The sequence below is a fragment of the Balearica regulorum genome, chromosome W (assembly GCF_011004875.1).
Source record: "Balearica regulorum gibbericeps isolate bBalReg1 chromosome W, bBalReg1.pri, whole genome shotgun sequence".
Classification (NCBI taxonomy): Eukaryota; Metazoa; Chordata; class Aves; order Gruiformes; family Gruidae; genus Balearica; species Balearica regulorum.
Window position 1 is genome coordinate 29,784,149 of NC_046219.1, and position 16,646 is coordinate 29,800,794.

At 49.8% G+C, this 16,646-nt stretch overlaps 1 protein-coding gene across 1 annotated transcript in view; it reads left to right on the plus strand.

Moving 5' to 3' along the window:
* The window catches only part of LOC142599332 (amyloid-beta A4 precursor protein-binding family A member 1-like), a gene marked incomplete at its 5' end in the record, with an annotated part of 106,633 nt that overhangs the window by 31,930 nt on the left and 58,057 nt on the right, over positions 1 to 16,646 (plus strand). Inside the window, one exon of the mRNA XM_075739201.1 lies at positions 7,170 to 7,242. Coding sequence (XP_075595316.1) covers positions 7,170 to 7,242 — 73 coding nt within the window. The remainder of the gene's footprint in view (positions 1 to 7,169; positions 7,243 to 16,646) is intronic.

A 16,646-nucleotide genomic window follows, 5' to 3' on the forward strand; every position in this document is an offset into this window, starting at 1 on the left:
TAAAGAAGTTTTTCCATATGTTTAGATGGAACTTCCTGTGTTCCAGTTTGTGCTCATTGCTCCTTGTCGTGTCAGTGGGCACCACTAAAAAGAGTCTGGCCCCATCCTCTTGACACTAGCCCTTTAGGTATTTACATGTATTGATCAGATCCCCCCTCAGTCTTCTCTTCTCCAGGCTAAACAGACCCAGCTCTCTCAGCCTTTCCTCCTAAGAGAGCTGCTCCAGTCCCCTAATCATCCTCGTAGCCCTCTGCTGGACTCTCTCCAGTAGTTCCCTGTCTGTCTTGAACTGGGGAGCCCAGAACTGGACACAATATTCCAGATGTGGCCTCACCAGGGCAGAGTAGAGGGGGAGGATAACCTCCCTCGACCTGCTGGCCATGCCACACTCTTCTGAATGCACCCCAGGATACCATTGGCCTTCTTGGCCACGAGGGCACATTGCTGGCTCATGGAGAGCTTGTTGTTCACCAGGACTCCCAGGTCCTTCTCTGCAGTGCTGCTTCCCAGCAGGTCAACCCATAACCTGTACTGGTGCTTGGAGTTGTTCTTCCCTTCCCTCTTGCCTTTGTTGAACTTCATTAGGTTCCTCTCCGCCCACTTCTCTAGCCTGTGAAGGTCTCGCTGAATGACAGCACAGCTTTCTTGTGTATAAGCCAGTCACCCACTCCTCCTAGCTTAGTATCATCAGCGCATTTGCTGAGGGAACACTCTGTCCCCTCGTCCAGGTCATTGATGAATATGTTGAATAAGACCGGACTAAGTACTGACCCCTGGGGCACACCGCTAGCCACAGACCTCCAACTAGGCTCTGTGCTGATTATCACAACCCTCTGGGCTCTGCCATTCAGCCAGTTCTCTACCCACCTCACTGATCACTCATCTAACCTACATTTCCTAAGCTTGTCTATGAGAATGCTATGGGAGACAGTGCCAAAAGCATTACTGAAGTCGAGGTAGACAACATCCACTGCTCTCCCTTCATCCACCCAGGCAGTCATGCCATCATAGAAGGCTATTGGATTGTTCAGGCATGATTTCCCCCTGGTGAATCCATGTTGACCACTCCCAATAACCTTCTTCTCCTCCACATGCTTATTGATAACCCCCAGAATAAGTTATTCCATCACCTTTCCAGGGATGGAGGTGAGGCTGACTGGCCTGTAGTTTCCTGGGTCCTCCTTCTTGCCCTTTTTGAAGACCGGAGTGACATTGGCTTTCCTCCAGTCCTTCAGGCACCTCTCCTGTTCTCCATGACCTTTCAAAGATGATGGAGAGTGGCCTAGCAATAACATCTGCCAGCTCCCTGACCCATCAGGGCCACAGATTTGTGGATGTCAAGTTTGCCGAGATGTTCTCTAACTCAATCTTCCTTGAGCAAGGGAAGGTCTTCCTTTCTCCAGACTTTCTCTCCTACCTCCAGGGTCTGGGTTTCCTGAGGGCCAGCCTTAGCAGTAAAGACTGAAGCAAAGGCGGCATTCACTAACTCCGTCTTCTCTGTATCCTCCGTCACCAGGGCACCCACCTCATTCAGCAGCGGGCCCACATTTTCCCTAGTCTTCCTTTTGCTGCTGATGTACTTGAAGAAGCCCTTCTTGTTGTCCTTGACATCCCTTGCCAGATTTAATTCCAGGTGCGCCTTCCTTGTTGCATCCCTACACGCTCTGACTACATTCTTATATTCCTCCCAAGTGGCCATTCCCTTTTTCCACATACTGTAACCTTCTTTCTTCCCTTTGAGTTTTTCCAGGAGCTCCTTGCTCATCCATGCAGGTCTCCTTCCTCCTTTGTTTGATTTCTTATTCTTCGGGATGCACCAATCTTGACCTTGGAGGAAGTGGTGCCTGAATGTTGACCAGCTCTCTTGGGACCCCTTACTTTCTAGAGCCCTAACCCATGGGATTCTCCCAAGCAGGTCTTTGAAGAGGCCAAAGTTAGCTCTGCTCAAGTCCAGGGTTGTAATCCTACTTATTGCCCTGCTTCTTCCATGCAGGATCCTGAACTCCACCATCTCATGGTCACTGCAGCCAAGGCTGCCCCCAACCTTCACATCCCCAACCAGTCCTTCTTTATTTGTTAGTACAAGGTCCAGCAGCATCCCTCTCCTCATGGGCTCCTCTACCAACTGTCGGGGCAGCAGGCGAATCCCCTCCTGGCCTCCCTCACCCTCCCAGTTGCCCTTACACAATAGATATGGGGCTCTGGAGATGGACGGCCAGGTAAATGAGAATGTAGGTGAACGTCTGTCTAGGGGGTCACCTAGGGTGAATCAGTCAACCCCACGCCTTATGACTGACTCTGTTAAGAAAAAGAGGAGGGTAGTTATCATAGGCGATTCCCTTCTGAGGGGAACAGAGGGCCCAATATGCTGACCAGATCCATCCCACAGGGAAGTCTGCTGCCTCCCTGGGCCTGGATTAGAGACGTTACCAGGAAACTCCTTGGTCTGGTACGGCTCTCTGATTATTATGCGCTGTTGGTTATGTAGATTGGCAGTGATGAGGTTGCAGAGAGAAGTCCAAAAGCGATCAAAAGGGACTTCAGGGCACTGGGGTGATTAGTTGAAGGATCAGGAGCGCAGGTAGTGTTTTCCTCAATCCCGTCAGTGGCAGGGAAGAATACTGAAAGGAACAGGAAAACTCACCTGATCAACATGTGGCTCAGAGGCTGGTGCCACCAGTGGAATTTTGGGTTTTTTGATCATGGGGAGGTTTACATGGCACTGGGCTTGCTGGCAACTGATGGAGTCCAGCTATCTCAAAGGGGGAAAAGGATTCTCACTCATGAGTTGGCGGGGCTCATCGAGAGGGCTTTAAACTAGGATTGAAGGGGGGAGGGAATATAACCAGGCTCACTAGAGAGGATCCTAGAGGTGGCATGCCAATGTTGGGGGTGAAAGTGATAGCCCAGCTCAAATGCATCTACACCAATGCACGCAGCATGAGCAACAAACAGGATGAGCTGGAAGCCATTGTGCAGCAGGATAGCTATGAGTTAGTCGCCATCACAGAAACATGGTGGGACGACTCTCATGACTGGACTGCTGCAATGGATGGCTATAAGCTCTTCAGAAGGGATAGGCATGGAAGGAGAGGCGGTGGGGAGGCTCTGTATGTTAGGGAGTGTTTCGATTGTATAGAGCTCGATGATTGTGATGATAAGGTCAAGTGCTTATGGATAAGGATGAGAAGGAAGGCCAACCAGGCAGATATCCTGCTGGGAGTCTGTTACAGACCACCCAGCCAGGATGAAGAGGCAGATGAAGCATTCTACAAGGGGCTGGCAGAAGTCTCACAATCGCTAGCCCTTGTTCTCGTGGGGGACTTTTCAACTTACCAGACGTCTGCTGGAAATACAACATAGCAGAGAGGAAACAGTCTAGGAGGTTCCTGGAGTGTGTGGAAGATGATAACTTCCTGACACAGCTGGTAAGTGAGCCTACCAGGGGAGGTGTCTTGCTCGACCTGCTGTTCACAAACAGAGAAGGACTGGTGGGAGATGTGGTGGTCGGAGGCCATCTTGGGCTTAGCAACCATGAAATCATAGAGTTTTCGATTCATGGTGAAGTAAGGAAGGGGGATCAGCAAAACCACTACCATGGACTTCCGGAGGGCAGACTTTGGCCAGCTCAGGACACTGGTTGAGAGAGTCCCTTGGGAGACAGTCCTGAAGGGCGAAGGGGTCCAGGAAGGCTGGGCACGCTTCAAGAAGGAAGTCTTTTATGCACAGGAGCAAGCCGTCCCCATGTGCCGTAAGCAAACCAGCGGGGAAGACAACCGGCCTGGCTGAACAGGGAGCTTTGGCTGGGACTCGGGGAAAAAAGGAGAGTCTACCACTCTTGGAAGGAGGGGCAGGCAACTCAAGAAGAGTACAGCGATCTCGTTAGGTCATGCAGAGATAAAATTAGAAAGGCAAAAGCCCAGCTAGAACTCAATCTGGCCACTATTGTAAGGGATAACAAAAGATGTTTTCACAAATACATTAACAACAAAAAGAGAGCCAAGGAGATTCTCCATCCTTTATTGGATGCGGAGGGGAACATGGCCACCAAGGATGGGGAAAAGGCTGAGGTACTTAATGCCTTCTTTGCCTCAGTCTTTAATAGTCAGACCAGTTGTCCCCAGGGCATTCAGCCCCCTGAGCTGGAAGACAGGGACAGAGAGCAGAATAAACCTCCCATAATCCAGGAGGAAGCAGTTAATGACCTGCTATGCCACCTGGACACTCACAAGTCTATGGGGCTGGATGGGATCCACCCGAGAGTGCTGAGGGAGCTGGCCAAGGAGCTTGCCAAGCCACTTTCCATCATTTATCAGCAGTCCTGGCTAACCAGGGAGATCCCAGTTGACTGGAGGTTAGCAAATGTGAGGCCCATCTACAAGAAGGGCTGGAAGGAGGATCCGGGGAACTACAGGCCTGTCAGCCTGACCTCGGTACAGGGGAAGATTATGGAGAGGTTCGTCTTGAGTGCGCTCACCAGGCAAGTGCAAGACCACCAGGGGATCAGGCCCAGCCAGCATGGGTTCATGAAAGGCAGGTCCTGCTTGACCAACCTGATCTCCTTCTATGACCAGGTAACCCAGCCTAGTGGATGAGGGAAAGGCTGTGGATGTTATCTACCTGGACTTCAGTAAAGCCTTCAACACAGTCTCCCACAGCATTCTCCTAGAGAAGCTGGTGGCTCATGGCTTAGATGGGTGCACTCTTTGCTGGGTAAAAAAACTGGCTGGAAGGCAGAGCCCAGAGAGTTGTGGTGAACGGAGTTAAATCCAGTTGGCGGCCGGTCACAAGCAGTGTTCCCCAGGGCTCAGTCTTGGGGCCAGTCTTGTTTAATGTCTTTATCAATGATCTGGACGAGGGGATTGAGTGTGCCCTCAGTAAGTTTGCAGACAACACCAAGTTGGGTGGGAGTGTTGATCTACTTGAGGGTAGGAAGGTTCTACAGAGGGATCTGGACAGGCTGGATTGATGGGCCGAGGCCAATTGTATGAGGTTTAACAAGGCTCAGTGCCAGGTCCTGCATGTGGGTCACAACAACCCCAGGCAACACTACAGGCTTGGGGAAGAGTGGCTGGAAAGCTGCCTGGAGGAAAAGGACCTGGGGGTGCTGGTCAATAGCCTGCTGAATATGAGCCAGCAGTGTGCCCAGGTGGCCAAGGTGGCCAACAGCATCCTGGCTTGTATCAGGAATAGTGTGGCCAGCAGGAGTAGGGAAGTGATTGTGCCCCTGTACTCGGCTCTGGTGAGGCCACACCTCGAGTACTGTGTTCTGTTTTGGGCCCCTCAGTACAAGAAGGACATTGAGGTGCTGGAGTGTGTCCAGAGAAGGACAACAAAGCTGGTCAAGGGACTGGACCACAAGGCTTATGAGGAGGGGCTGAGGGAACTGGGGTTGTTTAGCCTGGAGAAGAGGAGGCTGAGGGGAGACCTTATTGCTCTCTACAACTACCTCAAAGGAGGTTGTAGTGAGGTGGGTGTTGGTCTCTTCTCCCAAGTAACTAGCGAAAGGACAACAGGAAATGGCCTCAAATTGTGCCAGGGGAGGTTTAGATTGGATATTAGGAGAAATTTCTTCACTGAAAGAGTGGTCAGGCATTGGAACAGGCTGCCCAGAGAGGTGGTGGAATCACCATCCCTGGAGGTGTTCAAAAAATGTGTAGACGTGGCACTTCGGGACATGGTTTAGTAGACATGGTGGTGTTGGGTCGATGGTTGGACTTGATGATCCTAGAGGTCTTTTCCAACCTTAAGATTCTATGATTCTGTGATTCAAAAAGTTAACATCAGTGCTCTGCAGGAACCTCTTAGACTGTGCATGCCTGGCTGTGTTGTCTTTCCAGCAAATATCAGGGTGGTTGAAGTCCCCCATGAGAACCAGGACCTGTGATCGTGAAGCTACTTCCAGCTGTCTGTAGAAGGCCTCATGGACTTCCTCTTCCTGATCAGGTGGCCTGTAGTAAACCCTAACAACAGTGTCTCCCATATTAGCCTGCCCCTTAATCCTTACCCATAAGTTCTCGACTCTTTCTTCATCCACCCCTAGGCAGACCTCGATACATTCCAGTTGCTCTCTCACATAAAGAGCAACTCCACCACCTCACCTTGCTGGCCTGTCTTTCCTAAGAAGTACGTAGCCATCCATGGCAGCATTCCAGTCATACGAGCTATCCCACCATGTCTCTGTAATTGTAATGAGATCGTGGCCCTGTGAATGCACACAGACCTCTAGTTCTTCCTGTTTATTCCCCATGCTGCGTGCATTGGTGTACAGGCATTTCAGAGAGGTAATCGAGTGTGGAGGTTTCCCCAGAGGAGTGCAAGAGGATCCACCACACCCACACACACCCTTGAGGCAGTTGGCCTTCTGGTTCTCATCTTGGGAGTCAGCTAAGGAACAATTGTCACTGCTCTGGTTGGCCTGGCTTATTCCCCAGTTGGATGCGATGGCATGAGCTTTGCCACTTTGGACCCCACTCCCCGAGTCCTTCAGTTTAAAGCCCGCTTCACCAAGTTGGCCAGTCTATTGCCAAAGATTCCCTTCCCTCTTCTAGATAGGTGGATCCCATCCCTCTCTAACAGGATATAGTCATCATAGAATGTCCCGTTGTCATAAAAGCCAAAACCCTCGCGATGGCACCAGCCATGTAGCCAGAAGTTGATATGGATTATACGTCTATTTCTGGCTGCCCCTTTTCCTCCAACTGATAGAATGGAGGAAAAGATAACTTGGGCCCCAATATTTTTCACTTACACCCCCAGGGCTTTATAGTCTTCCTTGATTCTGCCCAGGTTCTGGCTTGCAGTGCCATTCATGCCCACATGAAAGAGTAGCAGTGGATAGTAGTCTGTGCTCTTGACAGGTTGTGGCACCCTCTCAGCAATGTCTTGGATCTTAGCTCCCAGAAGGTATCATATCTCTCACGATGCTAGTGTTACTCTAGTGTTAACTAGCTATGTGGCTTCTGCTAAATGCATATCCCAGTGCTTGAATGTCCCAGCACCAATTGCTTGCAGTGTAGTTTTTAGCATTCCATTGTATCGTTCAGTTTTCCCAGAGGCTGGTGCATGGTAGGGCATGCGATACACCCACTCAATGTCATGCTCTTTGGCCCAAGTGTCTATGAGGTTGTTCCGGAAATGAGTCCAATTGTCTGATTCAATTCTTTCAGGGGTGCCATGTTGCAATAAAACTTGCTTTTCAAGGCCCAGGATAGTATTCCGGATAGTGGCATGGGTCACAAGGTATGTTTCCAACCATCCAGTAGTCGCTTCCACTATTGTAAGCATGTGATGCTTGCCATGACAGATTCATGGTAGTGTGATATAATCAATCTGCCAGGCTTCCCCATATTTATATTTGAGCCACTGTCCTCTGTACTGAAAAGGCTTTAGCTCCTTGGCTTGCTTGATTGCAGTGCATGTTTCTCATTCATGGATAACCTGTCAGTTAATGTCCATGGTAAAGTCCACCCCTCAATCACGGGCCCATCTATATGTTGCATCTCTTCCTTGATGGCCTGAGGTGTCATGGGCCCAGCAAGCTATAAATAATTCATCCTTATGTTGCCAGTCCAGATCCACCTGGGCCACTTCAATCTTGGCAGCCTGATCCACCTGCTCATTGTTTCGATGTTCTTCAGTGGCATGATTCTTGGGTATGTGGGCAACTACAGGACCTAATTTTACAACTAGCTTCTCTAGCCAGGCAGCAATATCTTGCCATAATGGGGCAGCCCAGATGGGTTTGCCTCTACGCTGCCAGTTGCTCCGCTTCCACTGCTGTAACCACCCCTACAGGGCATTTGCCACCATCCTTTACTCAGTATAGAGATAGAGCATTGGCCCCTTTTCTCTTTCAGCAATATCTAAAGCCAGCTGGATGGCTTTCACCTCTGCAAACTGACTTGATTCACCTTCTCCTTCAGCAGCTTCTGCAATACATCCTGTAGGACTCCATAAAGCAGCCTTCCACCTCTGACGCTTTCCCACAATGCGACAGGATCAGCAATCCAGCTGCTGTGACCCACTTCAAAACTTTTTGGGTAGGCTGACATTTTTATACCTTCCAACTTAGAAGTTTGGTCTACACCATTTCCATGAGTTGGCAGATTCTGACGAAACTGCCAGACACTCATAATGCAAAGATGATGGCTGCAGGATACAGCAAGCTGCAGGAGATAATGGCTGCATAAAGGCCTATTAGGTCTTTCTGGCCAGCTGTCCTGCCTATGTGGTGCTCTTGCTTTTTCCTAATGGCACTGCTCCCAGCATACATCAGGCCTTAGCATGAGCTACCAAAACTTTGCCACGTAAACACAATGCAGGTGGCATTCCCATGAGAACCTGTCATAACAACAGTGTTGGGGTTTGCAGGTGCAAGGCCCTGGGAATAACACTGTAAGGGAATAGGGCCAAATCCAGCAGCCTGAGAGAGGTGAGGCTGCCACAGCTCCATGCCCTCAGGTCCAACCAGTAGAGAAGCTGAAGATGTATTCCTAGTAGGCACATGCACATAGAGTACATGTATACACCACATATATATACACGACCAGCCACACAGATCAACACAGACAGGCACACAGAAGTGCATACAGTACCAGCAAACTCATCCTGTTCCCCTGTCTGGTTGAGCAGGATGGAGGTTCATTAGTGAGAACATATACACATATGTAAAATGCAGATCCCTCCTGTAGCTGGGCTCACACAGTTGGTCTGCCCAGTAGCTGCCTCTGGATCCCAGGCTCCTCTTTTGCTGGCACCTGGGCATATGAGCCCCCAAGGCCGCTGTTCCACTCCAGTTGGTGGTACAGACCATCTCGCTCACACACAAACATACACAGCTGTCCAGGACTCCCCTGGTCCATCCAGTAGCGAACATCCCTGTGGTCTCACCCTTAGAGACACACACACCTGGCTCCCAGGCTACTTCACCTACTGGCTGGCTAGTCTGGCTTGATCTTTGCTAGCGATCACACACTCACACACCCACACTCGCTCCAAGTTGCTGACACCACAGACACATGAGCCCCTGTGACCTGAGGTCCCACTCCAGTTGCTGGCACTCAGACCCCCATACACACACATGCACATAGAATAGAGAGTCCCTGTCGTGGTTTAGCCCCAGCCGGCAGCTGAGCACCATGCAGCTGCTCACTCACCTCGCCTCCCCTGGCAGTATGGGGAGGAGGATGAGAGACAAAGGCAAAACCTCATAGGTTGGGATAAAGACAGTTTACTGGGACAACAAAGGGAGAGGGAAATAACAACAACAGTTCTTAACAGAATTTACAAAACTGGTGACACAATGAGTTTCTCACCCAACGACCGTACAGCTCAGACCCGTCCCGAAGCCGGACAGTCCCCAAGCCACATGTCCTGGAGCCATGCCACCCCTCCCCGACTAGCCTCCCTTTTATCCTGAGCATGATGTCACATGGTATGGAATATCCCCTTTGGCTAGTTTGGGTCACCTGTCCTGGCTGTGTCCCATCCCAGCTTCTGGTGAAAATTAACTCTATCCTAGCCGAACCCAGGACAGTCCCTCACCCAGGAAAGGAGTTAGAATTTAATATAATAACAAGACAGGGAAGACTGCACTGACTAGGTGCAGAGCAAGGTCAGACAAGCGTACTGACCAGCAAACTATTTACACATGATGAGCTCTCTTTATCTCCCTCTTTTCCCATGCTTGTTCCTCCCCTAATCACCTAGATCTATCCATTTCCCCACCTTTGGTTCCTCCTCTAATCTTCCCATAATAAGTCCTGTGCAATCCTGAAATGCTCTTCTCCATCCCATAATGTGTCCCATACCCCTAGGCAGTAATCCCCCTTCGGTCTCAAAGCTGCTCCTGTTGACTCATCTTGATGAGTGTCACATCTAGACCATGGGAGTGAGACTTTCCTGGGTTCCCTCCCCACCTGCCTTTGGGTTTCTGTGCTCCTCTAGGCTTTTGGAGATGGGCCTTTGATTGCTGATGGATCCTGTGATGAGCCTGCCTGGAAGGAGCAGAGTATTATTTGGGCTTCCTCTCCCCCAGCCCCGCGCCCCTGCTGCCATTTCCTCTGTGCTCCTTTATGGGTGTGCAGATGAGCTTTTATCACATAACCTAACACCAAGAGAACAACATGAAAACCACTGCCACAGCACTTTGGGTGAAAGGTTACAGAGCTGAGAGTGGAAAGCAGGCTACGGGAGTTGCATATAGAAGTCCCTTAGCAATACAAAAGGCTAAGACCCCTAAGGCACTGTGCAACAAAGCCAAATCTTTATCAGCAAGAATCTATTAATTTTGTTTGAAAATACCTTCCATATCACAAACCAGAAGACTGTTAGTAATTGCTGAATCCAACAGCCCAATAGAGACAAGGTTGCTGCAGCTCCATGTCACCAGATCCAGACAGTAGCAAGGCTGAGAATGTATTCCCAATAGGCACCTATATACACAATTGTCCTGGTTTTGGTTGAGACAGAGTTAGTTTTCTTCCTAGTAGCTGGTATAGTGCTGTGTTTTGGATTTAGGATGAGAATAATGTTGATAACACACTGATGTTTTTACTTGTTGCTAGGCAGTTGTTGTGTCTACACTAAGTCAAGGACTTTTCAGCTTTTCATGCCCTGCCAGGTGCACAAGAAGCTAGGAGAGCATAGCCAGGACAGCTGACCCAGACTGACCAAAGGGATATTCCCTACCATATAACGTATATAACTGGGGAAGCTAGCCAGGAGGTGGAATCACTGCTCAGAAACAGACTGGGCACCTGTTTTTGTTTTTTTCTGTACACACACACATAGAGAGCTGACCAAACAGATCAACACAGACAAAAAAAACACAGCACTCAGAAACACAAACAGCATCAAAGGCCTCATCCTGTTCCCCTCTCTGGCTGACCAGGATGGAAGTCCACTAGTGAGAATATATGTATACATATAAACAAGGTGGATCCCTTCAGCAAATGGACTCAGGCACTCAGTCTGCCCCTGGATCCCAGGATTCCCAGTAGCTGGCACCTGAAAATTAAAGACCCCAAGGCCACAGCCCCACTCCAGTTGCTGGTACTGACACTGTACCCACATACCACCACTCCCAGCACACACACACACACACACACACACAATGGAGCCCTCTAGTAACTGTCCTTAGATGCTCAGTAGAATCATAGAATCAGAACATCTCGAGTTGGAAGGGACCCATAAGGATCATCAAGTCCAACTCCCTGCTCCTTGCAGGACTACCTAAAGCATATGACTAAGAGTGTTGTCCAGATGCTCCTTGAACTCTGACAGGCTTGGTGCTGTGACCACTTCCCTGGGGAGCCTGTTCCAGTGACCAACCACCCTCTCAGTAAATAACCTTTTCCTAATGTCCCATCTGAACTTTTCCTGATGCAGCTTCATTCTATTTCCTCATGTCCTGTCACTGGTCACCAGAGAGAGGAGATCAGCACCTCCCCCTCTGCTGGCCCCCTTGAGGAAGTTGTAGACTGTGATGAGGTTGCCCCTCAGCCCTCTCTTCTCCAAACTGAACAAACCAAGTGACCTCAGCTGCTCCTCATAAGTCTTGCCCTCAAGACCTTTCACCATCTTGGTCGCCCTCCTCTGGACACACTCTAATAGTTTGATGTCCTTCTTGTATTGAGGCACCCAAAACTGCACACAGTACTCGAGGTGGGGCCGCACCAGTGCAGCGTAGAGTGGGACAATCACCTCCCTCAACCAGCTAGCTATGCTGTGCACCCCAGGACACAGTTGGCCCTTTTGGCTACCAGGGCACACAGTTGACTCATATTTAACTTGCCATCAACCCAAACCCACAGATGTCTTTCCATGGGGCTGCTCTCCAGCCTCTCATCCTCTCAATTTGTATGCATAACCAGGATTACCCCATCCCAGGTGGAGAATCCAGCACTTACTCTTGTTAAATTTCATACAGTTGGTGATGGCCCAGCTCTCTAGTCTATCCAGATCTCTCTGTAAGGCCTCTCTACCCTCGAGGGAATCCACAGCTCCTCCTAGTTTAGTATCATTGGCAAACTTAATGTACGTTCGATTCCTGCATCCAGATCATTTATAAGAAAATTAAAGAGCACTGGCCCTAAAACTGAGCCCTGGGGAACCCCACTGGTGACTGGCCACCAGCCTGATGTAACCCCATTTACTATAACTCTTTGAGCCCAACCCATCAGCCAATTGCTCACCCATCGTATTATGGACTTGTCTAGCTGTGTGGTGGACATTTTGTCCAGAAGGATACTGTGAGACACAGTATCAAAAGCTTTGCTAAAATGCAAAACCACCACATCTACTGGCTTCCCTTGGTCAACTAGATGGGTGACCTTGTCCTAAAAGGAAATTAAGTTGGTTAAGCAGGACTTTCCCCTAGTGAACCGATGCTGGCTATGACCAATGACTATGTTTTCTCTCAAGTGTTTTTCAATAACTCCTAGAATAACCTTCTCCATAATTTTACCAGGTGCTGAAGTGAGACTGACAGGCCTGTAATTACCAGGGTCTTCCTTCTTACCCTTCTTGAAAATTGGAACAACATTTGCCAGCTTCCAGTCGACTGGGACCTCTCCAGACTCCCAAGTCCGTATAAAAAATAATGGAGAGAGGTCCCACAGTGACATCGGCCAGCTCTTTCAGTACCCTGGGATGAATCCCATCAGGCCCCATAGATTTATGTACATCCAGCTGGAGCAGCAAGTCTTGAACAAGTTCAGGGTCGGCTGGGAATTTATCATCCCCCCAGTCACGGTCTTCCAACACAGGAGCTTCATCCTTTTCCAGTGCAGTCTGTATCAGCCTATGGCAAATGGTGGGACTGTGTTTCCACCCCTGGGGCAGTTGATTCCAAGTGTACTGGACACCCCTCGAAGTGAAAGCAAACTGTGGCCTGCACTCTGCTGCCAAAGGGATTGAGAAAACCACATTAGTGATATCAGTTGTGGCATACTGTTTTGCTGCCTTTGACTCCAGTTTGTATTGGAGGTCTAGCATGTCTGGTATGGCAGCACTCAGAGGCTGCGTGACTGTTCAGACCATGATATTCCGCTGTTAGCCTCCACCCTCCATTAGATTTTTGCACTGGCCATATGGGGCTATTAAAGGGTGATGGAATTGTGCTGATCGCTCCTTTTCTCTCCAGTTGACAAATCAGCTTATGGATGGGAACCTGGGAGTCTCAGTTGGTGTGATATTGTTGCCACTGCACTGTCATGGTAGCAGTTGGCACCTGCTGTTCTTTAACCCGCAGCAACCCCACAACAGAAAGGTCCTCCGAGAGAATGGGCAAAGCAGACAGATGTTTAATTTCTTCCATCTCCAAGGTAGCTATGCTAAAAGCCCACCTTTTGGGTCCTTGAAATACCCTCTCCTGAGGTAGTCTATGCCAAGGATGCACATAGTCTCAGGACCAGTCACAACAGGATGCTTTTGCCACTCATTCTCAGTTAGACTTACTTTGGCCTCCAGTACAGTTAACTGTTGGGATCCCCCTGTCACTCCAGAAATATAGATGGATTCTGCCTCTTTGTAAGCTGATGGTATTAGGGTACACTGTGCACCAGTGCCCACCACAGCTTTATACTCCCGTGGGGCTAATGTGCCAGGCCATCGAACCCACACAGTCTACAGTGTGGGTTGACCCTGGCTGAGGGCCAGGTGCCCACCAGAGCTGCTCTATCACTCCCCCTCCTGCACTAGACAGGGGAGAAAAAGTATAACGAAAAGCTTATGGGTCGAGATAAGGACAGGGAGAGATCATTCACCAATTATCATCACGAGCAAAACAGACTGAACTTAGAGAGAAAATTAATCTAATTTATTACTAAGCAAAACAGAGTAGAGGAATGAGAAATAAAACCAAATCTTAAAACACCTCCCCCCACCCCTCCCATCTTCCCGGGCTCAACTTCACTCCCGGCTTCAACCTCTGCCCCCCCTCAGCGGCACAGGGGGATGGGCAATGGGGGTTACAGTCAGTTCATCACATGGTGTTTCTGCCACTTCTTCATCCTCAGGGGGAGGACTCCTCTCATCGCTCCCCTGCTCCAACATGGAGTCCCTCTCACGGGAGACAGTCCTTCATGAACTGCTCCAGCGTGGGTCTCTCCCACGGGGTCACAAGTCCTGCCAGCAAACCTGCTCTGGCATGGGCTCCTCTCTCCATGGGTCCAGAGGTCCTGCCAGGAGCTTGCTCCAGTGTGGGCTTCCCACAGGCCACAGCCTCCTTCAGGTGCCTCCACCTGCTCCAGTCCTCCACAGGCTGCATGTGGAATCTCTACACCCCCTCATCCTTCCTCCATGGGCTGCAGGGGGACAGCCTGCTTCACCATGGTCTTCACCACGGGCTGCAGGGGGATCTCTGCTCTGGCACCTGGAGCACCTCCTCCCCCTCCTTCTGCACTGACCTTGGTGTCTGCAGAGTTTCTTACATCTTCTCACTCCTCTCTCTCTGGCTGCAAAAGTTCTCCCTAACTGTTCTTCTCTTTCTTAAATATGTTATCACAGAGGCGCTGATTGGCTTGGCCTTGGCCAGTGGTGGGTCTGTCTTGGAGCCGGCTGGCATTGGCTCTGTCAGACACAGGGGTAGCTTCTAGCAGCTTCTCACAGAAGCCACCCCTGTAGCCCCCCCTGCTACCAAAACCTTGCCACTCAAACCCAACACACTACTATATCTGGTTGCCCCTTTCTTCTGCCTGGCCGGAGGCAGGGCACCTTTATTCCTAGTTGGAGTATTCATTACTTGATTTTTTTAACTGCAAACCAGAAGTCCCTTCATCAGTGTCAGAAATAAGATCAGCCCTTCTACTCCACCCAACAGACACTGGAGCAGTAATATTCCTGGATGGCTGCCTTTTGGCTGTTATTTTTTTCTTGTACTTCTTGTACTTGAGCTTCTAGTCTCCGGGTAGATTGACCATCCCACTTCCTCATGTCATCCCCCTGGTCACGCAGATAGAACCACAGGGTGGCACGTGGTGTATGCCACTGGTACCCTTTCCCTTGAGCAGAAAAAGATTGACTCTTAATAGCTGAGACAGTGGCCGGTATGAGTGAGGAAGAAGACATATCCTTTTTGAATTGCTGGGACAATTGTTGGGACAGTTTTTCCACAGCTGAGACACAGGTCTGTAGGGAGGAAGCAAAATTCTCTTTGATTTCTCAGAGTTGTCTGGCCAATCCATCGATAGTTGGTGCCTCTGTGTCTGTCCAGCTCATTATCACCAGGGTCTGGTGTATGACATCGGTGCACTTTGTACAAACTTTTTCCACATGGACCGCATGCACCAGATTTCATTTGGGTCATTGGATGCCTGGTTGATGTCCAGGTTGCTGTAGATCACCTCCACCACAGCTAATTCCTTCAGATACTGGATAACTCCCTCAATGGTGGTCCACTTGCTTTGAGAATTTGCAAGATCTTCTTTGAGGGGATACCTTTCCTTCATACTCAAGAGTCACCTCCAGAGGCTGAAAACTGTTGCCCCTTTTCCAATACCTTTGTCAATGGTGTTATCCCAAGCAAGGTGTCATAGTTTAACCTGGCCAGCAGCTGAAACCACCACACAGCCATTCGCTCACTCTGCCCCCATGACAGTGGGATGGGGGAGAGAATCGAAAAGACCAAAAAAAGTAAAACTAATGGGTTGAGATAGACAGTTTAATAGGACAGAAAAGAAATATAATAATAATAATAATAACAATAATAGAAGAAGAAAATACAAAACAAGTGATGCACAGCAAAATTTCTCACCACCTGAAGCCGATACTGAGCTAGTTCCTGAGCCATGATCCTGCCTCCTGGCTAGCTTCCCCACTTAAATATGGAGCATGACATTATATGGTAGGGAATATCATAGACTCATAAAATCATAGAATGGTTTGGGTTGGAAGGGACCTTAAAGATCATCTAGTTCCAACCCCCCTGCCATGGGCAGGGACACCCTCCACTAGACCACGTTGCCCAAAGTACCATCCAAACTGACTTTAAACACATACAGGGATGGGGCTGCCACAACCTCTCTGGGCAACCTGTTCCAGTGCCTCACCACTCTCACAGTAAAGAATTTCTTTCTAACATCTAATCTAAATCGACCCTCCTTCAGCTTGAACCCATTGCCCCTTGTCCTGTCACTACACTCCCTCATAAACAGTCCCTCTCCAGCTTTCCTGGAGGCCCCCTTCAGGTACTGGAAGGCTGCAAGAAGGTCTCCCTGGAGCCTTCTCTTCTCCAGGCTGAACAATCCCAGCTCTCTCACAGCCTGTCCTCATAGGAGAGGTGCTCCAGCCCTCTGATCAGCTTCACGGCCCTCCTCTGGACTCGCTCCAACAGCTCCATATCTCTCTTGTACTGGGGCCCCCAGAGCTGGACGCAGTACTCCAGGTGGGGTCTCACCAGAGCAGAGTAGAGGGGCAGAATCACCTCCCTCGACCTGCTGGTCACACTTCTTGTGATGCAGCCCAGGACACGGTTGGCTTTCTGGGCTGCAAGCGCACACTGCCGGCTCATGTTGAGCTTCTCATCAATCAATACCCCCAAGTCCTTCTCCTCAGGGCTGCTCTCAATCCATTCCTCGCCCAGCCTGTAGTTGTCCTCGGGATTTCCCTGACCCATGTGCAGGACCTTGCACTTGGCCTTGTTG